The 23,821-nt window shown below is 37.9% G+C and overlaps 1 protein-coding gene across 5 annotated transcripts in view; it reads right to left on the reverse strand.

Moving 5' to 3' along the window:
* Window positions 1-273: 273 nt before the first annotated feature.
* Window positions 274-23,821, reverse strand: part of ADGRG6 (adhesion G protein-coupled receptor G6) — a 137,324-nt gene continuing 113,776 nt past the window's right edge. For 3 of the 5 annotated variants that reach the window (XM_004752736.3, XM_004752733.3, XM_004752735.3), the window contains 4 exons: window positions 22,376-22,659; window positions 9,250-9,351; window positions 8,451-8,603; window positions 274-3,178 (listed from right to left, as the gene is read on the reverse strand). In XM_004752736.3, coding sequence (XP_004752793.1) covers window positions 3,000-3,178; window positions 8,451-8,603; window positions 9,250-9,351; window positions 22,376-22,659 — 718 coding nt within the window. In that variant the 3' untranslated portion in view covers window positions 274-2,999. Of the gene's footprint in view, window positions 3,179-5,858; window positions 5,905-8,450; window positions 8,604-9,249; window positions 9,352-22,375; window positions 22,660-23,821 lie in introns of all 5 variants that reach the window. The other 2 variants (XM_045066299.1, XM_013056234.2) reach the window with 1 other exon arrangement.

The raw sequence follows: 23,821 nt of genomic DNA on the forward strand, positions 1-23,821 counted from the left end.
TGAGATGCTGAAGATATCCTCAAAAAGGAACCTACATTACTTCTAATCTTCCACACGGCTTGGCTTGGTCATCTTAAGAAAATCCAAGAACTTCAAAATGCATTAATCCCCGGTGAGCTGGATCTTCGTAATATATTCATTCTTAGTGTTTGGGCAAAGTAACGCCTTGTCACTAGCTTAATTGGTGGCAGGTTATTTTCCAGTTGTCCAGCGATCTTTTCCTATTTAGGAGTCAGAAAAACACTCACTCATAAAGGAATTGAATAATCTGGATCACGAACAACATAAGTATTTATTTGAAAAACATTCTCCATTTAAGTAAAATGACAAATCAGTTACAGTAACTTCTTACTACTAATTCTAATTTGCACTCACAGTCACTTTTATTCATCATATTCAAAGATATTACTACAGAAAACTATTTCACAAAGTAGGAAAAAATATATACATTCTCTCCAATAGAAAGTTAATTAAAATAACAAATCCAGGCAATATAAAGCTAAGATATGAAACAAGCTGGCACTTATACAAATAAATAAATATGTACAAAAGACTCTATACCAACAATGGACAAAGAAAAGCTTCACAATGCAAGGAACAATGGTAAGAAGACAAAGTGTCTCAGAACCCTAGACTAAGACTAACATAATGTAGTTAAAAAAAGATGAAAAGGAAGAAAAAAAAGAAACACCAGGGAATATGAATTGGTATTACTCCCAAGATTAGTCTGAACTAAATTTTGGCTCTACAGCTAAATTCCTACAATTCTTCTCTGAGGGAACCCACTGAAGGTGAGAAGCCCATGCTTGGAACTGAGGGTAGAATTTGGCTCAGTCTCTTAAATCCATCTGCAAATGTTTTTATTCAATTGCTTCTTTATTTCTCCTTACCTGATTGATGGAAATTTTGAAAGCGGAGTTGACACTGTTGTCAATGATGAAAAAAAGAAAATGTTTTCCCTGGTCTGAATGAACAGGAGTAGAAGTGAAAGCCATTTTGGCAGCTATCTCTTAAATACTATCAACTAATTATGCACTTTGAGTAGAAATCTCACAGTAGAAAAATAATGAAATTCTCTCATGAATCTCTAAGACTTGGGGGAAAGTATATGAAGTTCAGTGATGATTTAAGACTAATTTTTATCTACATGTAACCTCTGCCGAATAAGCAGCCTATTAATAATACGCCTATAGCAAAGGATCTGGCTCTACTTCAGTGAATCTTAGTGACCTTGAGGCTTATTATCTTTTCCTACTATATATACTCCTCCCCTGTGAAAGTCAAGCAGGGTAAGGCTCATGTCTCCCAGGCCTGGTCCAGACTGCTGCAAAATGAAATGGTAACAAAATCCCATCACCATATTACCTTATCACCCACTTAAGTCTGGCAAATAGCTTTATGACTGAAGATCAGCAAAAGGTGAGAGATCCCTTGGATGCTGCATAGCCTGAAAGCTCTCTTAGGTCTCAGAGAGAGAGCTACCTGCTTTTTGCACAGAAAGACCCCCAGGTGCTCAGTTCTAGCTTTTGTCTTCAAGCAGACTGGCACTACCAGAAAGCTTTGTCTTCTCATCACACAGGCTAATGTCTCCCAGAACCTGATACTTCCCGGATAACCCAGAGCAAATATAAAAGTACAACATGTACTGAGACCAATTTCTAAAGACCTAAATACAACTCCATCATTTAAGAGAAATTTAAAAGTCCTCTCTAACACATTCACTAGGAAGCAGGCCACTGAGGGCAGTTGGAAATTTAGGTAAACTACTTAATATGCATGATTTGTACACAGAAACCCAATTTATTTATCTATCTTGCCAGACCTTCTCTGGCTCTTATAATCAGAGGACTCATGTACAAATGTTTTTTAGACTAACAACTGCAGACCCACATGTTTATAAAGTATTTTGACTAAAACAATTCACCCATATGTCTCAGTTTATATTCTTTGAAACAAAACACTTGAAAAGGAAGTAAAGAGGATTTCCAATTGTGCAAATGAAAATGTCTTAAAGTCTCTAGAGCAAGGACAGGACCACAGAGTCTCAAGGACTGTATTTTCTAAAAGGGAGAGGCTATTATACACAGTATGTCTAAAGGAAATCCTCATTCCTCCCATGAGTCTATAGGCTCAACAGATAGTAGAGGAGCAAAACCAGAGGTCTAATGGATTCATTCTCAGCAGGTAGTTGGAAGTCCACTTTAATATAATCTCAACATTATACTTCATTCAAATGTATGGGACTAAATTCTAATTTATGATGATGTTTAAATTTAACCTTATGTCTTGAGTATGGTAAGTGAAATAATAGAAATTTACAAGGCCTCGTACTAACGGAGTCAAAATTTTGGAAATTCTTTCTCAAGCATATTAATGTTCTGTAGGTGAAATATTTGATATAAAAAGAATGAATTCCTTTCTAATCCTTGGGCCAGATATTAAGCATTCTTTTGTATCTGTGGTTGAAAATTTATGGAAAGTGAAGAATTGCTACTGCATTCATAGACACTAGCACTGAGAAGCAACTTGTGGGCATCCAAATAGTTAGGACTATTGCTATGCTTTTCATTGTTCAGAAAGATGATGTAGCAAATGGCCATATCTAAACCCTAATAGTGTGGTGTGAATGAGCTCTGAGCTGTGCTTGCCCCTTGCTCTGCCCCTCCCTTGTCCACTAACTTTAATGTCCCCCACCTCCCTGAGTTCTAATTAGTCCAATCCAATTACAGATTTTAAAAAAATCATATCCCCTGTGGCTACTGGGTCATGTTGCTCTCAGTACTAAAGTTTTAGTGATGATCAAAATGCTCCCATGGAAGAAATGCACTGAAAAGACAGATATTTTAAATTTCACAAAAGCCTTCTTAACAAAGTACATTCCTCATACACGTACATCCAGTTACCAAGGTCACAGCACGTTCCTGTGTGCTCATGATGGTTTTCACTGCTACAGAGCTTCATGTCACGTAGAAAGATTCTTCTCTGGCATACTAACCACGTTAAAACTTTGTGCTGTGGCTGAAGTTGTCTGACATGATAATATTTTTATAGAAGTTATCTGAATGAGCATTGCAGTAACCCTTGACCTTATCAATGACCTGGTGGACAGGGATGATTGATGTTTGCTCTCCATCAGCACGGGTCAATTTGGACAAGGATTTGTCCATGGAAGCGCTGTCTGTAAGAAATGATACCAGAAATTAGACTGCCAGATGAGGTGATATGCCTAAGGGCCACCAAAATGGACATTAATTTGCACATCCAAGTACACAAAGGAAATGAAAGTCTGTTCTTTCTTAGGTTAGGTAATAGGCAGCACTAACATTTCATGCTTCTCATCTTCAAAGTGCATTTCTATGCATGATTAAATATTAATTTTCCTCCTAGTAATGTATGTTGGAATTTGTTTCAAGAAATGTTCCTGGCATTTTTCAAAGGGTCAATGAATAGAATAATCAGAAAATTGCCACAAAAATAAAATGTGGCAGATAACTCAAAAGAAGTAGGGACAGATTATATAGCAAATCAATTAAAAGAGGCCAAAATATCTATGAAAGAAATGTCTGATGTCTAAGATAAAATTTCAGAATAATACAGACTGGGGGAAATGGGTAGGTGACCATAAACTGATCGGTACATTACACTATCCGCTCTACTTTTTATATATGTTTACCACATTCCATAATAAAAACTTTTATGACACATAATCTAAACTATGTTGAAGAATAAAGTGAATGAAAGTGAACATGAAAGGGTATTTTGAACACATTTCTCCATAGTTTTTAACTTATAAAAAATGATTGGAATAAAAAAGTAATCTTTTCTCGGGGCACCTGGGTGGAACAGTGGGTTAAAGCCTCTGCCTTTGGCTCAGGTCGTGATCTCAGGGTCCTGGGATTGAGCCCTGCATCGGGCTCTCTGCTCAGCAGGGAGCCTGCTTCCTCCTCTCTCTCTGCCTACCTCTCTGCCTACTTTTGATCTCTGCCAAATAAATAAATAAAATCTTAAAAAAATTAATCTTTTCTTAATTATTTCTAAATTATAGAAATCAAAATTATCAGAAATATTTACGTATGTATTTTATTATCTATGCTACTTTCTCAGAATGATGTTATTGTTGATGGCAATAATATCAGAGCAATTGATGGTGACAGAGGACTGCTAAATACATTTCTGTTCCGAATTTCTCAATATTATTTATTTGATTATTTATTTATTTATTAGTTTTAATTTCAATTCCAGTTAGTTAATACGCAGTGTAATATTAGTTTCAGGTGTGAAATTTAGTGATTCAATGCTCAGTACCATATATTTAAGTATTATCTCCCTAGTGCCAAAACCTTTCTAAAATTGGTTCAGATAGTAGTCTAAAACTCACGTAAGCCCTATTATCTACAAATTCATATGGCTGTCTTTATGTACCCTATGAATATTTTGTAATATTCGCTCTTTTCGCCTCCTCAACACACTTTGGAGAAAAATTCTAACCTAAAATTAACCACAGGGATCTCACACCAATGAAGGAGCAAATGTGACCTTTGATAAAGTATTCCATTCCCTACATTGTATATTCTCTATTAATTGTGGAAAAGACAAAAACTCTATCATGAAAAATTCCTTCTAGGAATCACGGCTCCAAATTTGGGATGTTCATTGCGGCCATTTTTCAGCTTTGTGTAAGTTGCCCCAACATGTGACATAACATGAAAAATCCATCAGTAATTGGTAAAAACCATCATCGCTCCATCTGTTGTCTTTGGAAATGACTCAAATTGTTCAAATGCTGTCTTGTGTGGAAGGAGACACTAAATAAAATGAAGGCTAAAAGAGGAAATGGTGTGTCCACCCCATACTAAAGGAAGAAAGAGAGAACAGATGGCTCATGGGAAGAATGGCAGGTTGAAGCATGGCAGAATGATTACATCCCAGGACTGCTGAGGAAAGGCTTAGGAAGTCATTGTAGAAAGGCCCCTCCCCATTTAGCTCTCAGCAAGCTGATTGATCCTGTGCTTCCTTCAGTTCATATAGTCACTAGCCATTGGTTTTCTACTGGGGATTTTTCTATTAATTAAAACATCAGTAACAAGAAATTTGTGCTTGATGTTTTTAAATAAAACCACACATCCTCAAAGAAGCTTCAAGGATACACTCATTCTGCTTCATTGACAACTTCCAGGAGCATGGGCCTTTGAGATATTTTTGACCAGCTCCTTTCCAAATATGTGATCCAATTTTCTGGGTCTTATAGTCAATAAAGTAGAATTGTGAGCAAGGGCTGTATTTCAATATGTATGCTATTCCCAGTCCTCTGGTTAGACATTACATCATTAACAATAGAGATTTTGGTTATAGCTGCAAGTTTGAAAACCAGGAGCTAGGGAAATGAACTATTATTTGACCTATGCTGAAATATCAAGCAGGTAAAAATCTTCCAAAAGCAGGCTTTGAATTGACAATTTCTCCATTATGACTTCTATGAATGTACCATGACATCGCCAGTAATTCATAAGAGCAGTGGAAAAGTAAAGAATTTTACTCTCTTCTATAACAAACTTCTCAAGTACTACTATCTCTTCATTATTTTACATGCTACATGACCCATTAACTCTAGAGCATGGTACATTTCCTAGAAGGAGCAGCTTGCAGACACCCACATGCAGAGAAGAACCAGCACAGCACACAACCATTCGAAATTCCAGAAATTCCAGCTCAATGAAGGAATGTCATTGTGCTAGCTGAGTATTGTAAAGAACAAGCAATTTTGCTGGTGCAGCAAGAATCTTAGTTTAATCCATGCAAATATTCTTTTATTACCTTGCAAAAAAATTCATGCATTCAAAAAAGTAATAAATGTTTACCTGAATGATCCACTTTTGCTGAAGGAATGCTCTTAGAAGACATTATCTACACCATAAACATATGAATTTCTAGATCAATTTCAAGAAATAAACCAACTAGATATCCAAGATGATATGCAGTGAATTTTTGCATACTCCTAGGGACCCAGTACACCAGCAGTCACACTGAGAACTGGCTAGGTAGCTAAAGGTCATTGGTATATCAGTTGAAAGGAAACCTTAAGTTATTATGTCACAGAAGTAATGTCATATAGCTGACTTATGCTAGCTGACAAGAACTCATTTAACCCCAAGGTTTTTATTATGGGAAACAGAAAAACAATAATGCATTCCTTTAAAAACAAAAACAAAAACAAAAACATGCACAACACTTTGAAATAGCAAAGTTTTTCTTTGGCACCTCCATTTCTGTATTTCCTTTTATCTTTTGGTCAATTTTCCCCATAATTCTTAATATGCTTAAATGTTTCATTAAGCCTTCCAAAATGCCCCCTGTTCCAAATGATCTACCTTCTTATTTTTTCTCCCCTTTTTAATAGTGGCATTTTTCTGGCTAGCTATCCTCAGCTGTATTAAGAGGAAAACAATTTAGTTGGTCTAATCCCTATTCCTTCCTAACTGACATACAATGCACTATTTGCATTTTAGAAGGGCAAGCAAAATTGAGTAATTTTTTTTTTTATAAATGGGATTGCTTTAATTTCTCTTTCTGCCACCTCATTATTAGTATATAGAAATTCAACAGATTCTAGTATATTAGTGTTGTATCCTACAACATTACTGAAATTCCTTTATCATTTCTAGTAGTCTTATGATAGAATCTTTAGGGTTTTCTGAATATAATATCATGTCCTCTGCAAATAGTGAATATTTTACTTCTTTCTTACCAATGTGAATCCTTTTTCTTTTTCTTATCTGACTGCTATGGCTAGGTCTTCCAAAAATATGTTGAATAAAAGTGGTGAGAGTGGACATCCTTGTTCCTGATCTTAGAGGAAAAGCTCTCAGTTTTCACCACTGAGTATGATGTTACCTGTGAGTTTATTATGCTGAAGCATGGTCCTTCTAAATCCTACTTTGTTTTTACCATGAATGAATGTTGTATTTTGTTGGGTGCTTTTTCTGCATCTATGGAGATGATCATACAAACATCTAATTTTATAAATAATGTGAAAAATTCATTCATTATAAGTAAAAGAAATTTTGTGCCAGGGAACTACCAACTAGGTAGGATAATCTATCTCAGACTATACACCTGTCATCAATTTTCTTACTCAGTTATTTAAAGAGGTGATGCACAGACCTCTTAATTTTAGGCAAAATTATTTGTGTACAGGACTCAGAGGTTGCATCTTATACTGGAAGGGAGTACACAGCTTTCATTTGGTTCTTGTAAGTGTCCTCTACTACAAGAAATGTTTAGAACTGCTATCCTAAGCTGCTCTAAATTTTCAGGCCTTTAATTAATTTTGTAATTAACAAACTCTCCAAAGGCTCAAACATTTTTCCAGAGAGCTATCTTGAATCTGAGGCAGTGGCCATTCCAGTGGCAAGTTACAAACTGTGGTGCAAGCAGGGACATGTAAAATGATTCAAATGTACATAAGGGTCATTTGAAATCTAAGTGTTTGTAATATTAACATTTACAGATACATTACACAACATGTTTCTTATTTGCAAAAAGCCAAATATGAATCTCTTCAGTGTCATTCACCTCTGCTTATGTTTAATAACTAAACAAATTCAAAATTAAGTTATTTCCATTATCCCTTTAGAAGATCTTTAATTAGGAAAGTGCTGGTGCTAAGTGTTGACAGCTGTTTGCCTGAAGCATAATTAGTATTTCAAAATAGCAATTATGCTTTTTTCCTTTGAAATTATTAAAAGATTGCAACTTTCCACACCACTCACTGGCTATCAAGTACGGCAAAAGAATCTTTATTTCTACATTGTCTTCAGGATTATTCACACACATGCTTAGTGTCAGAACCTGTGGTCACTGTAAATATCATGACAGTCCAGAAGATGAACAAAGACATGATGTTTCTCACCATCCTGTATCACTTGCCAAATATGATGCTCTCTATTCTGTCATATTTAATCAGCAATTGGCAATAACACTTCCAATGGTTAAGGACTTAACCCTTAAATGTAATATACCCTGTATAGTGTTTCTACCTGTTCCCATGTCAACTTGCTAATTAACTTTCATAGTAAGTTATAAATCATGAAATACGCAGTATTACAAATAATTACAACTCAGTTTCTGTATTCTTAAAATAAAAACATAACTTTTTAAATACAGTATTTTTGAAAAGAAAACAGGTTTAAAGCAAACTAAATAATAATAATACTCAGAGCTAATAATATTATGGCTCGATTTTGGTTATAAAACTTAAAAAACTTAAAAAAAGACAAAAACGTCCACAAAAGTGTTGGATAAAGTCTTCAAAGAGATTGTGATTTTCATAAATCTAACATAAGCACCCTAAAGGGCACTGTTATCTATCAATCTTCATGATATGCCAATTGTAATATAAAGATGGTGAGAAATGGACCAAAGAACATTTTACTACTGTTAGAGTGACTCACCAGTGTGGCTGTTCCTTTTGAAGTAAGTAGTAGAGCTGGATTTAGATTTGGATGTAAGATATGTTGAGTTGGACCCAATGGAGCTTGAGGACAAAGATTTTCCTAGGTTATCAGAACTTTTCTTAATGATATTGGTGGCTGTCTTGCTCCAGTCTGAAAGAAAGAACATCTCTCCATGAATGTGTTTTAGGGGGTATATGTTCTACTATGAAAAATCACCACTGGATTATTTAAGTAATTTAGCCAAAGCACTCAATCTTGTATATGCTAGCAAAGGGCTCAGTGAAGAGACTGGCATATGAACAATAATAAAATGAAGAAGTAAGCTTCAAACTTTGACCTATAGCACATATTGTTTAAGATCCTACCGCAATTTTGTAAGGGTGAGAGGTAATTATTGCCAAAAAAAAGTAATGCTATTCTTCAAGTATTTTTATGCAAAGAAAAATATCTTTGCGTAATAATGTGATCAAGGGCCTCGAAAACATGGAAAGGAGCAGGTGGTATGGTGGAACCTCTGGATACCTGAGTTGTCAAACTGGACATAAAACCTTGAACAACTCAGTTCACCTGGCTGGAATTCACGCTTCTCTGTAGAATAGAAGGGTCAGGCCCAGACTCTTCAGATAGCTTGCAGTCCTCGTATTCCAAGATTCCAACTAAGCATCTTCACGGGCACCACCTTTACAATGTGCTACCACTGGGACTGCATTGCTCTAACAACGGAAGGCCAGATGAGGAAGGTTTCTGACTACTCTCCTTTTAGGTATAAAAACCAATGACCAACATGCCCCTTTACCTGAGTTGTCTGCTAACCGAAATCTCCCACAGCAGAGATGCCGCCTCCACTGTTTCTGAACATTCTCCTTCATAGCACAGTGGAAAATAAATATAAATAAGCCTGGAACAGAAGAAAATATAAACATTTAAGCCAATAGACACATTCTTAAAGATAAATCTTGTGAAACACATGGATTCACTTTAAGGTTTTGTTTTGTTTTTTTCTTTTTAGTGTCTGAGTCACTGAGAAACAAGATCTTAAGGGATCTTGAAGTATGTAGATTTTTTTTAAAGATTTTATTTATTTATTTGACAGAGAGAGAGATCACAAGTAGGCAGAGAGGCAGGCAAAGAGGGAGAGAGGAGGAAGCAGGCTCCCCGCTGAGCAGAGAGCCCGATGTGGGGCTCGATCTCAAAACCCTGAGATCATGACCTGAGCTGAAGGCAGAGGCTTAACCCACTGAGCCACCCAGGCTCCCCGAAGTATGTAGATGTTTTAATCTTTTAGAACAGAATAGGAAGGCTCGAATAAAACTCGAATAATTATATATATCTGATTCTGTCTTTGTCTGTTCTGTTCAGCAATTACTATAACTTGGCCTAAAAGTTAAGCTGAAATGGGCAATTTTCAATTTAAGAGGCATTTAATACTTCTCCTATGTTTGTTTTAAAATTCTGTAAAAGTATCTAAAAATCATAGAAAAAAAGAGAAAACTGAAAATATCTATAAGTTCAATTACAATTTGTATATTCTAAGCTATTTTATGTATATGTATTTTTATAAGTTTGGGCCACAGAAAAATGGTATTTTTGTGGGTCAAAACAGGCCAAAAATCAGCAAATTCATGTGGCTTTACCTAGCCTGCTTTAGTTTTTCAACATTTTTAAAAGATTTTATTCATTTAATTTAGAGAGAGAGAGATTTTATTTATTTGAGAGAGAGCACAACCATGAGGGGCAGAGGGAAAAGGGGAGAGAATTTCAAGGAGACTCTATGCGTAACCGCATACATACCCAGTTACTCCCTGGCTTACTATATTTTCTATGGCTACACTGTGCCAGTAAGTACTCATCTTCTCCAGTCATGTGCTATGAGTGCCATACGCTAATTTTTACATTTGTCCCCATTTCTTTCTCTTCCCGCCACCACCACCAAATACAGGACACCTTCTTTGGCTGTATCTCTCTACCTGGCAGCATCTCAAACACCTAATGTTCTCAACAGACATCCTCTTCACTACTACCCTCAAACCAACATCTCAAGTTCCTTCCTGTCCAATACCATTTCAAAGGCTCCTCTTTCAAATCTTTCTGGAAGTGCTTCCTATCTGTCACTCAGGTGTTAGATCAACTCTTCAAAGAGGCCATAACCAACTGTTTATTTCATGTTACTTTAATGTTTTGGCTCTCATCACACCCTTGCACGTACTTTTGTCAGGGCACTAATCAGTACCCGATATTCCTGTATTCCTCATTTATTTGTTTGCTTGGTTGTCTTTTGCTAGGAAATAATGAGCTCCAAGAGCACAGGATATTTGTCATCCAATGCTGTACTGGTCATTCTCAGAAGGATACCAGAAACTAAGCAGGAACTCCATGAATGTTGAATGAATGAACAGAAAGCGTAATTAACTGCTCATCTATTTACATGAGCTAACTGAATACTTACACATACATTCTAATGTGTTAAATGTATTTGGGGGTAGGGGATGAATGATAGGAGTAGAACACAAAGAAAGGAGCCACAGAATGTAAAGAAAATACATTTAAGGCAAAAGTTTCTAAGAAGTATGCAACCTAGTTGCCCAGGTACTACCTTTTTTTTTTTTTTAATTTTTTATTTTTTTATAAACATGTATTTTTATCCCCAGGGGTACAGGTCTGTGAATCGCCAGGTTTACACACTTCACAGCACTCACCAAAGAACATACCCTCTCCAATGTCCATAACCCCACACCCCTTCTCCCAACCCCCCTCCCCCCAGCAACCCTCAGTTTGTTTTGTGAGATTAAGAGTCACTTATGGTTTGTCTCCCTCCCAATCCCATCTTGTTTCATTGATTCTTCTCCTACCCACTTAAGCCCCCATGTTGCATCACCACTTCCTCATATCAGGGAGGTCATATGGCCAACTAATCTTCGACAAAGCAGGAAAGAATGTCCAATTAGTAATATACCATGGTAACCAGAATATCTACATAAGGGAGGGTCTTTTAGAGGGCACACGGTTTGAACTGAACCTGAAGAAAGCTTTGGCTAGGGAGGCAAGGGAAGTTTCCAAAAAGGACAATTCATTCGGTGACTACTAAGCACTGTTAGGCAGGAGGAACAGTTGTTTTAAGCTGGATATTCAAGGGTAAACAAAATAGATGATCATTGCACTCATGAGGCAATGGATCTAGCATGGAAAGATATAAAAGTAAAAAAAAATACAGTATATTTAAGGGACATTAAGACTTTAAGGCTTATCTGCTCTTTTCAAATATGGAGTATTCATCAAGAAAACTGTAAATTACATTGTAGCGTATACAACTGGAAAAGTGGGGAAAAATATCCAAAGGACTCTCTTTTGATATGGGTCGTTAAACTCAGAAAGTTTGTCTAAGGTTATGCTTGTATGTTTCTATGCTTCAATATCTTAACTCAAAATGGTTTATAATTTAATTCCAGAATAAATTACATTATGAACTATTAGAAAAGGAGCATGCTGGATTGCTATAGGCTGGGCCCTGACCCCAGTGAAGGACCGTGGCAGATTCTCCTCTTCTGGGATTAGCTTCTTGGATCACCAGTGAGTGTTTGACATTCAGGAGGGACTATATAAATTCCTATTGCTATCTCTGATCACTGATTTCAATAGATAGCTAACTTATTAAAAATTCCTGGGAAATGCAAATGTATTTATCTCTAAGAGGTATAAATAAAACATACAATGACCTAAGTGAAGTAATATAGGTCATCAGCAATATTACCAATTTATTATTTTTATGATTAAATCATCCTCTGTATATTTATATAAGTAAAACTATTCTTTTACTTATTATATTATTACTAATATTTTATTCTTAATAAAGTGGTCAGTAAAGGAAATATATCCTAGTGACCTAGTTATTTGTCCAAAATGATATCACATAGGGTAAGGAAGTTCTAATTTTAAAAGAAAGCTCTAACAAATATGAATCCGATTTTAGACAATGAATCAGAAAACACACACACACACACACACACACACACACACACACACACCCTTTATTGACGGCGCCTGTGCTGTGGGTAAGAAGATGGCAGCTGGGCTGGGCAGGGAGAACCAGAGAGAAGTGGCTGCTTACAGACCTGCCTGGCTTAGGCATGACAAGTCTCAGAGTAGGGGTAAGATTTCTTTCCACACTCCAAACCCTCAGAGTCAGCACCAGGAGGCTGACCCACCTTCCCAGGGAGTAGGAGAAGACCTCACTGGGTCTGGACCTCACCCTCACACTGACTGACTAAATCTGTCTGCTTGTCAAAACCTTCCCACACCTACAACCCCCGTTCCCTATGCAGTTAGCTTGATACAGACAATCCCTTTAATAGGTAAACATGCCTTTCGGTAGCACTGAACCAAGGTATATAAACAATCTGAATCAGTTAACAGATTCTCTGAAGTTTCTTTGAGGTGGTGGCAGCAAGAATCAAGGGGGTATGAAAGCCTGAGGATAGGTTAACACAAGTCATAGATGAAGGCAGCTGCTGGTGGAGGGGACAGAGCCCCTGCCGTGGGTTTACTCTATTTTTGTGAACTGGGGCAGAATTTTCAGGGTTTGCTCTTAGAGGTATTTTTTGTCAGATCCTGAAAACCCAGGTAACCATGTGTTCTCAACACACTGTTTCACAAAGTCACGTAGAGGTGCTTGGAGAGATTACAAACTTCAATGAGAAACTTTCCTCCTCATGCGTCACTCACTATAGGGCCTCGCACTGAGCAAATGATTTTCTTTTAGTGGAGAGCAGGAGGTGAAGTTGCCGGATGATGCTTCCTTTGTGTCACACTCAACAATTTTTATACATGTCATATCTATTTGAGGAAAAAAAAAACTTCAGGGGTTATGTCTGGTGTTTTGAGGACACTGGGAGGGATGTCACTTGGACATCCTTGCTGGGATGCTAAGATGGGCATTACTTTGAGGGACTGACACTGACCACAGTCACAGAGGAGGAGGTTGAAGATAAAACTGACTCAATAAAACAATTTTTTAGATTGTGCAATGCTGTTCTAAATTATAATTACACAGCATTAGATGACAGGGCCTATTTTTAAGCAGCTGTATGTGCCAGTAAATCTAGAGGCATCCAGTAAGTTCAAGAGATGCTGGAATGTAAATTAGATTCAAAATCAGAACATCTCTTCTCAACTGCTATGATGGCAGTCATTGAAATGATCCCTGCCCCCAACTACGAACTGCGATGCTGTAAGACTAAAATTAAATGACAGGCACGAGAAATTAGAATTCTTAGGAGTTAATATATTTTTAAACGCCAAGGTATTAGGCTGATTCTTTAGCCATGAGATACATTTCCATTTTAAAGCAGAATAGAATTCTCATAATGGGTTATTTTACTATTCATAGTAACAAACCCTTTCCGCGTAAATTTAAATTAGTCTGGCAATAAATATTATACCAAAATTCTGACAGGACAAAACATCCCTTTTACAGTTCAGCTGTGGGGAATGTGGTAGGTATGCGCATCTGGAAGAACACACATACTCAGTATGGAGAGAAATTCTAAATACTTCGGGGAGGAGGTGGAGAAAATGCAGCAGGAGAGCCAAGGGAACTTGGAGGCCAAAGTGAGAAAACAGAGGGCTATTCCCTCAGTTCTGAAGGTTTTTCTGCTCCCTCTTCATCTATTTATAGGTCTTGGTGCCAGAAGCAGAGCTAAAAATCACAAAACCTCAAAGTTCTTCACCGACATCCCAGAGAATCTGTTTGATTTCTCATCCCCATCTATGCTCCCTTTCTAGCAAATGTTTTCCCTTTTTTTTTTTTAAAAGATTTTATTTATTTGTCAGAGAGAGGGAGAGAGAGTGAGCACAGACAGACAGAGAGGCAGGCAGAGGCAGAGGGAGAAGCAGGCTCCCTGGCAAGCAAGGAGCCTGATGTGGGACTCGATCCCTGGACACCGGGATCATGACCTGAGCTGAAGGCAGCTGCTTAACCAACTGAGCCACCCAGGCATCCCGCAAATGTTTTCCCTTTGAGAATCATCCTATCAACCAGACGGCACCTCAAAGAGTATGTCCATACCACCTGGAAAAACATGCTCTTCTAGCTTTCTGGAAAGAGCTTTCAGCAGGGACCAGGATAATTGAACTAGACTCTTCATATTGACTTACAGCTTTATATAACTGACCAGGGAGTAGAGAATATTGCTCATAAAAGTTGGAAGCTGAAATGGGGTGAAAAGATTCAAGCAGAATTAAAACCTTTACTTCATCCTGACAGGCTAAATGCTAGCTCCATGAAACCTTGATAACTCACGAAACACAGCTCATGATGGTCTTTTTTTGGTGAATTTTAGCCTGAAAACCAACCACTCTAATGAATCCAAGCCAAAATTCCTTAGCAATCATTTCTTTGACTTGATAACTGCTTTGATTCTTTATTTTACCTGCATGAACCCAGATTCCATGTTGGAACAAGAATAAAAACAAAAACGTAAACATATTTTAAACGAATACATTCCCAACACACCCTCTACCCACACATCCCCATCTCCTCCTTTTGCCACACCATCTTTCACTAACAAGAGGGACCTGCCCCCTTAAAAAACAAAAATCTAGATGAATATGTGAATTCAGTATGTTGTACTTCTCTGTAAATTTTGCCATTTTCTTTTTTTTTTCATTTATTTATTTTCAGCATAACAGTATCATTATTTTTGCACCACACCCAGCGCTCCATGCAATCCGTGCCCTTATAATACCTACCACCTGGTACCCCGACCTCCCACCCCCTCCACTTCAAACCCCTCAGATTGTTTTTCAGAGTCCATAGTCTCTCATGATTCACCTTCACTTCCAATTTACCCCAACCCCCTTCTAACTCCCCATGTCCTCCATGCTTTTTGTTATGCTCCTCAAATAAGTGAAACCATATGATAATTGACTCTCTCTGCTTGACTTATTTCACTCCGCATAATCTCTTCCAGTCCCATCCATGTTGCTACAAAAGTTGGGTATTCGTCCTTTCTGATGGAGGCATAATACTCCATAGTATATATGGACCACATCTTCCTTATCCATTCATCCGTTGAAGGGCATCTTGGTTCTTTCCACAGTTTGGCAACCATGGCCATTGCTGCTATAAATATTGGGGTACAGATGGCCCTTCTTTTCACTACATCTGTACCTTTGGGGTAAATACTCAGGAGTGCAATGGCAGGGTCATAGGGAAGTTCTATTTTTAATTTCTTGAGGAATCTCCACACTGTTCTCCAAAGAGGCTGCACCAACTTGCATTCCCACGAACAGTACCATTTTCTTATTTAAAATAAATGACCTTTTCAATTTCAATGGCAGATGGTGTTGCGAGCATGTGGGATGGTGAGTCTGCCCATGGGCACTGCCAGGGAAGAAAAGGTAATGAACTCCACTTCCCCAAATCCTCCCTGGGAAGCACATCACAGGCCAAAGCTGGGTCAGCAAACATGGCAAAGGGACACCTACAAGAGTGACTTAAACTTGGAGCAAGATTTCTGAGAACTCTCATCAAGAACGGGATTTGGTTTTTGATACCTACTCCTGTCACTGACCGGGGAACGCCTTCAAGCAGCATGTCTGCGGTGGGGAGGAAGCTTCCTTCTAAATATTGGCACGATGTTTGCTGTAGATTTTATGAGCTGTGTTTTACTATGAATTTAGAAAAAAAAAAATTCTAAGCCTCAATATTTTGGCTAGGAATTTAGCTCCCGCATGGGACTCATTCTCTTTGATTGATTCTGGCATAGATCTGGGGCTATCTGGGGGCAGATATAAAATGAGCAGCCAAAGGGATGTTCTCAGATCTTGAGCCTGATTATCAAAAGTTAAAAAAAAAAAAAATTGCCAAGGAACAGTTCCCCTTGGATATAAAAATGAAAGCGGGGAAGTAAAATTCAGGGCAGCACATACTATCATTCTTTCTCGGGTCCAAAAGGTCCCTTTCGAGAAGCCTCGGTGGAGGGGAAAACAACAACAAACAACAAAACCCAAATCAAAACCCAAACCTAGGGTCCTCAACTCTCAATGAGTGCTTTACTGACAAAAGGCCACTGACACTTCCAGCAAGATTGTCATCAACTGGGCGCCTGGGTGGCTCAGTGGGTTGGGCCGCTGCCTTCGGCTCAGGTCATGATCTCAGAGTCCTGGGATCGAGTCCCGCATCGGGCTCTCTGCTCAGCAGGGAGCCTGCTTCCCTCTCTCTCTCTCTGCCTGCCTCTCTGACTACTTGTGATTTCTCTCTGTCAAATAAATAAATAAAATCTTTAAAAAAAAAAAAAAAGATTGTCATCAACAAAATCCAACAAACGGCCTCCCTTAATTTTTTCTTACTCTGGATAATAAAAGATCCAGAAACATAGTTGGGGCAAAACTGTAGATTAGCTATAGATAAATTCAGGGATGCAGGGTGGAGTCAGAATAGGTAGTGATGAGCGAATGGCATCTTAATCAGGTCCACAAGCACGAGCTGTTCTGGAATTTTGATGGGTAAATCAATTAAGAATTAATCAAATCCCATATGTGAGCAAAAAAGGATGCATGTTTTAGATAAATCATTTTATTTTATTTTTTTTTAAGTAGGCTCCACACCCAGGGTAGAGCCCAATGCAGGGCTTGAACTCATGACCTCGAGATCAAGACCTGGACTGAGATCAAGGGTTGGCTGCTGAAATTACTGAGCCACCCAGGCGCCCCACGAGAACTGCTTCTTGACAAAAATGGTCTAGATTACCTCTCCGCTTCCTAGCAAGCCTGAGTCCAAGTCTCTGAATGGCTCATATATTCCGCTGTCACAGAGACATAGCCAGCCGGCTGCAGGGCTGGGTTTACAGCTCTCCTTGAGAACCTCTTGACTCCTCCTTTCATACTACCAAGATGCCCTTTAGAAAATTATTTCTCTGTGGCACAAAATGCCCTGCCAACAGAGGAGTAATTTATTTCCTTGCAGTGTGTGACATCTCAGCCAACATGACATCATTTCGGATGTTAGGGTTTTAAAGGTGGTTCACGTCTTTACCTTGGCACCAATGCCCTATGTTGCGTATGTGATTACAACCCAGCTTAGCTGTCAGGAGGCTCCTAACGCTTAATTGGATTTAATTTTCTTACTTTACCAGTAAGATTAAAATAATAATAATAAACATATTCTCTTTAATTATTTTTTTCTGAGTAAGGGTAAGAATAACATTTATTCATTAAGCATATAATTAATGATAGTTTTTTCAGTGGATACAGATACTTCCTAGAAACTTTGAAACAAAAAATTGAAGGGCAGTAACTTATTTTCCTTATGCTTTAGTCCATCATAATGTATTTTTCTATTTTCATATATGCTATATTATAAATATTACACTGTGAAATTCAGACTGAGCTTGGGGGAATCATTAACTCTTCTGACCCTGTTTATTCATCTATAAAATGCAGAAAATACCTTCTTTCTTGGGTACCTACTTTCTATTGTTGCTTTAAGAATTACATCAAATCACTGATGCTGTGTGTAAGTTTTTTATAAGCCATAAAGCATTATGCAAATATAAATTATTTTATTGCTCTGGGTATATCTTAATATTATCAAATTAATTAATAGCAAGCATTATCTGAGTAGACTGACAACCCTCTGTGTTCAGAGGCAGCTTCTATTTCTAGAACCATACGTTGCATCTTATGCTTTCATAAAATATGTATAGAAAATGGGCTGATTGTGCCTGAGATGATTAGTCAATAATGTTTCACATGCCTAGAAAAGGAAAATTGAAAACTACCTTCTTGCTAAGGGAATAAACTTCAGATCTTGATAAACTTACCAGGAGTGTTAAACTTCCCTATATGTTGAAAAAGCCTAATCTAATAGATAATGTCAAATGTCTTTGTACAGTTAATGAAAAATATACATGGCCTGAATACTGTTCATGACTTTTGTGCACATACTGCATCTCAGAGCAATAACTTATTCTACAAGCACATTGATATTGCCAAGGGCAAGAAGAGCCCAAGAGGACTCTGGCCATGATCTTCTCAACAATCTGGGAATTGCCTTTTACTTCTTTAAAATGAGTGACTCTGTTTTTCCTGAAGTGTAGTCTAATGTTCTCAGGCATGTGAATTATGATACACAAACATCTGTTCCCTTTTAAACAGCAATTTGTATACCATGCCATTTTCTCAAGTTGTAGTCTTTAGAAAAAACTAAAATATCTAGTACAGTGATCTGCCACTTTCATCCTGGGAAAGCAACAAAGATAGCAAAAGCAGGTAGATAAGTAACACTACCATGGCAAGAGAAGACATATTTATCTTTTTATCTTACAAAAAAAAAATCAGTGGATTGATTAAAATATAATTTGTTGAAGTGAAGAAGCAATGTACTGTGAAAAATTAGAAAATAAGCTTAGATGCAGGCTCAATTCAATTCATGATTTCATTTGCTCATTCAAATAGGTAGGATTTTGATTATAAGCCACACAGGTTATAATAATTTCCTAATATTCAATTAGCACTATTTTGGCAATTAAGTTGTATGGTTATAAATACCCATAAAAATTAAAAAATACATATACTAATAACAAAAATATATATTAAACTGAACATTAAAATATTAAAACATGTACAAAATTTTAAAATGTAGGCTCTGCGAATTTATGTAAGTATCCATATAATTATACATGTATATGTGTTTGAACATACTCATATCTATACATGCACTTATTTATAAGAACCCTGAAAGATAAAATGGATTTTTCACATGTTTGAATCAAAGTTTGGAAGAGAAACACAAAAATGAAATGCAAGCTGCTAGCAGAAGCCACGCCTGTGTTAGAGACATCTTGGCTTCCCTGCAGACACAGCTTGTACATCTGTCCTTGGAGGCCTCACCTCTATAACACTCAAGGGTGACTTGTGGGATTCTAAATGAAGACCTGCTGATTTTCAGATGCTCAGCTCCAAGATAAATCTGAGATTAAAATTTGTTTGGTATAGATTTAATTTTTTGAATATTATATCACATTCTAAACCTTTGGCTGTTGCTGAGTCCAATACTGGTAGGTGTTAATGAGCTATGGTATGGCATTAATCAAGAAGACCGCTCACCCTAACCACTCTAGAAAAAGAAGAGTTTACTTTAATGAAACTCAACACCAGTGTTGAGTGTTTTATGGCAGCATCGTTCCAAACTTTCTCTTGACTCTTCTCATGTATCTCCAGCTCCCCCTGCCCCATCATAGTCTAAAATACGGCACTGCCTTATCTCCCCCGGACCACAGCAGTAGTCTCCTCTCTGCTCTCCCTACAGATACTCTGGGAGCTCCAATCCCTTCGCCACATTATGTCCAGCTTCGTCTTTCTAAAACGCACATTTGATCATGTCATTCCACAGGCCTAGAAGATTTCAAAGACTTTGCATGGCTCTTAGCAAGATCAAAACACAGGGCCTTCTGGTCCAGCCCCAGCCTCCCGTTTGTGCCATTCCCCCCCCACCCTGTCACTCTGTGGCTCCTTCTTGGTTCTCCTGTTATTTGAGCATTTTTTTAAATTTTGGGGGCATACTCATAATCATCACGGATAGCAGGGTTTTTGCGCATGGAGGGCCCTCCACATGAAATTTTCTCTTCTTGGTTCCTACCCGCACCTTCACCTCGCTCTCCCTACATATCCTTCAGATTACAGCTTAGACACTGTGGTTTCTGTCGTGTGTTCTCCCCACCACCAGCTACGTTTCACAAGGTGACTATCTGATTAGTGGTGGTCTCTCCCACTAGAATATAAACTCCATGAGACAAAGGGATCATGTCCAGTTTCTTTTTTTTTTTTTCTGGAATAAAAAAAAATATTAGAAAGAATAAAAAAGACAATGTAGTCTGCCTAAGTCTTACCTCAATTTATTTTGCCTAGATACTACCTACAGTTCGCTGACTTGTTTCTTTAGATGGTCTAGATTCTAAGTGCACCTTTTAACAAAGCATACACTTCCGACAACAACCAACAGCCTCTTCTTGGAGGGTTCAGAAATGACTCAAATAAGAACCATTAAGTGACTTTCTATAGCATCCTGACAAGTTTTTGTACAAGCTCAGCCAGTAAGCAATTGTTGGTGGACTCATATGCTCGGTATCACTGTGTTTTAATTTAAATTTCCTTTTCAGGAAGTGTTTTTAATGTGACTGGGTATGCAGAAATCTGTTCTGAATTTATATAATTTAACATCAGTCTTAAAAGCTAGCGATTTATGAAGAACTGGGACTTGATCATGGCTTAGAATATTTTTCCCTCCCAACAGGAGACCTAGGCTGGGAAAAATAAGGCATCCCAGTTCTCATTAATGGAGACAGAGCTGAACAGACAACTGTAGGTGCTGAAGCTTACTGGGACTGCCAGGAAATTCTAAAAGCAAAAACAAGGTTGGGCTGGCAGATTAATGTGCCTGAAATATAAAACCATGGAATTTCTAATGTTAATGGACATTTTTGTCAATATTTATCTAGGCACTTTTATGTTGTATATTACAGACTAAATTAAATAGAGGAATGCTCACTTTACAAAGCACGGTATGAAAGTGCATTCATATGGTATTTATCCAGTTTCCGACTTCTAGAGGTGCACTTGATGCTTATTATTGTATTTACTAAAGATAATGAGCCCACAGATTTCCTCTGTTATGGAAGAGTGAACCTGTAAAATTTGCTGAACTAATTAATGCCTTTTTATGCCAGAAGGGTCTCAGGTTGGATTTAGGCCATCTCAAAAGCCCCTTCCCTTCTTCACCCAGCCATCCATTTATTTGTTTAACAATCACTGAGCACCTACTGCACGACAAATATATATATATATATATATATATATTTTTTTTTTTTGCAGGAGCTCATGAGCTGGTGGAAAAACTAGGAGTGAGACAAAGCGGGTATGTATGATATAAAACAGTAAACACTCCCCTGCGGATAAATACCAAGTTCTCTTAGAATGCACGTGTAGGGAGCAGCTGTCCAGGCATCTTATTCAGTGAGTAATACAACATGCCCCCCACCACGCCACCCACCCCAGCTCAGATTTCGTCAGCTTTAGTCAGCTTGCCTTTCCCCACATGCTTACAACTGCACAGCCAGGAGCTTCAGGTAAGCCCGCAGTAATGCCCTACTCAAAAAATTCCAAGCTTTGTCCCCTTGTTCCTTTGTTGTGTGGGCCTCCTGGTGCTTCTGAACATTGGGGAAATTAATCAACAACCCAAGGTATATCCAATATCTTAAAGAACGTCATTCACCTTTTGCAAAATATAATTTATGTTTATTTAAGTTTAAATGTTAAGTTCCTCATGGAGTATACTCAGGTGTGTATTATGGAATCAGAAGCGTGACAGTGAGCTCCTCAGAGGAAGCCTTTGATTTTTGTACACAGCAGACCATTGGCAAATGTTTGCTAAATTGTTCAACTAAATGCTGTATCTCATGAGAAAATGAGCACTTTTGAGCTGGAGTACTGGTATTTATTTTGAAATCCAAGGAGTCAAAGAATCTAGGAGACTTGTTCTGTCCCTGAATAGATTCTAAAACAACTTCTGGCCAAGATTGTTACATCCATGTAGGATATTAAGGAAAAATGTGTAGAAGGTAAAAGTTATCTGTGCCTCCCTTTAAACTCGCCATTGGATACCTCCGTGCCCCATATTTAGTCATTAAACAATACAGATTTGTTGAGCACCTATACCTGCCAGGCACTATTCTAAGTGATACACCTCACTGAAAACAAACTGACATCCTACCTCACCTTTCTGTTCAAGATCCTTTCAGTGAGTACCCTGTACCTGGAACTATGTTCATTATTTGGAACAAAGATGTAGAAATTTGCATAGCATCTGGCCTTAAATGAAACTGTCTGTACCCATGATGAAGTCTGAAGGCAGCAATTGCTTAGCTTACCTTGTAATGAATTGAAGATGGAGAACAGGTACATAAAAGGGACATTTAAGGGTCCCCAGGCAAAGAAAGCAAAACCCCATGTCATGCCCAGCAGAAATGTTAGGCTGATCACACTGCGCAAGTTCCTTAAAACCTCTTCACGCAGGGTCCGGTTGCTTCTTTTGCCATTCCTCCCACATATTTGCACCATCACCACGATGAACATGGCAACATTCAGAAAAAACATGACTCCAAAGTACCCAGCGCAGGTCACATAAAAGACGACTGGATCCTGAATCCAACAGCTGAAAGAAGAAGAAACCAGAAAGAAAAAGATTTATTACCACCTCCTGTTAACTGAAGGCTTTTCCTGGCTAGCTTGGGTTTCAGCAGATTTCACAGCTCAGCCTTTCTCAATACCTTTAGACAGTCACTTCATTTTCCTGGGCCTCAGTTTCTTTTTTGATGTTTACACAGTTATTTTGTTTTGTTTTGTTATGTTTGTTTGTTTGGCTTGTTTTGGCTAGCCATCATCTTAATATCAAGTTATTTAAGTCAACAGTTAAAAAGAAAACAAGGTGGCTTCTTGAATTCTGTCTTGGCGTGAAGACACTCATGTTTGGCTCACCCAAAACCAAATCTAGACCCCTTTCCTCTTATGAAACTACTCTCCAGAGAATGGGAAATCAAAGTACTCATTTTCTCAATCTCTTTTGCAGGGACATTGTTCTATGAAATGGGGAAGCAAAATCTTCTAGGGGATTTTTGGGAGAGACCCTAATGTGTTCTTTCCACTTCCACCATGAAAACAAGCTCTGGAGCTGTACAACCACATACTAAATTTGAGAGAAAGGCCAGGATCGCTGTAGAGCTGCTGATCCCAACATTTTCAGCCATAAGACCAATGGCAGTAGCTGCCTAATTCCAAGTCTCCCATCATGCGAGTGGAGTAAATTCCTACTTAAGACACATGTAAATCACGAATTCCATTACTGTTGCAAAATAATTGGCCTAGTTGAGGCAAGACTTCATTATAGAACTTTGATACTCCTATGGTAATGCTCCTCATGAAGTTAAAAAGCTTACACCAATCACATCTTTATAAGATGTGGAAGGATATACTTGATATTCAGAATCACACACACACACACACACACACACACACACACACATGCACACACATAGATAGACAGAAAATAGATGAAATTAATTTAAAAATGGTACCATGTGTAACATGTTCTATGAGTAATGTCAACACAAACTAAACAATTTACAGACGCTCCCCAGGCCTAATTAATACTATGGGAGTTCTTAAGGTACCTCAAAAATTGGATAAAGTATTTAAAGCAATTAAATTCATCTAAAAATTCTCGTAAAAATGGTTATCATTCTGGGTTATGTATTCCACACTGGAACATGACTGCCACAAAGGCAAAATCTGTCTTGAACATCTTTGAATCCCAGACC

Source organism: Mustela putorius, unplaced genomic scaffold (assembly GCF_011764305.1).
Source record: "Mustela putorius furo isolate JIRA1106 unplaced genomic scaffold, ASM1176430v1.1 tig00003863_pilon_pilon_pilon, whole genome shotgun sequence".
Lineage (NCBI taxonomy): Eukaryota > Metazoa > Chordata > Mammalia > Carnivora > Mustelidae > Mustela > Mustela putorius.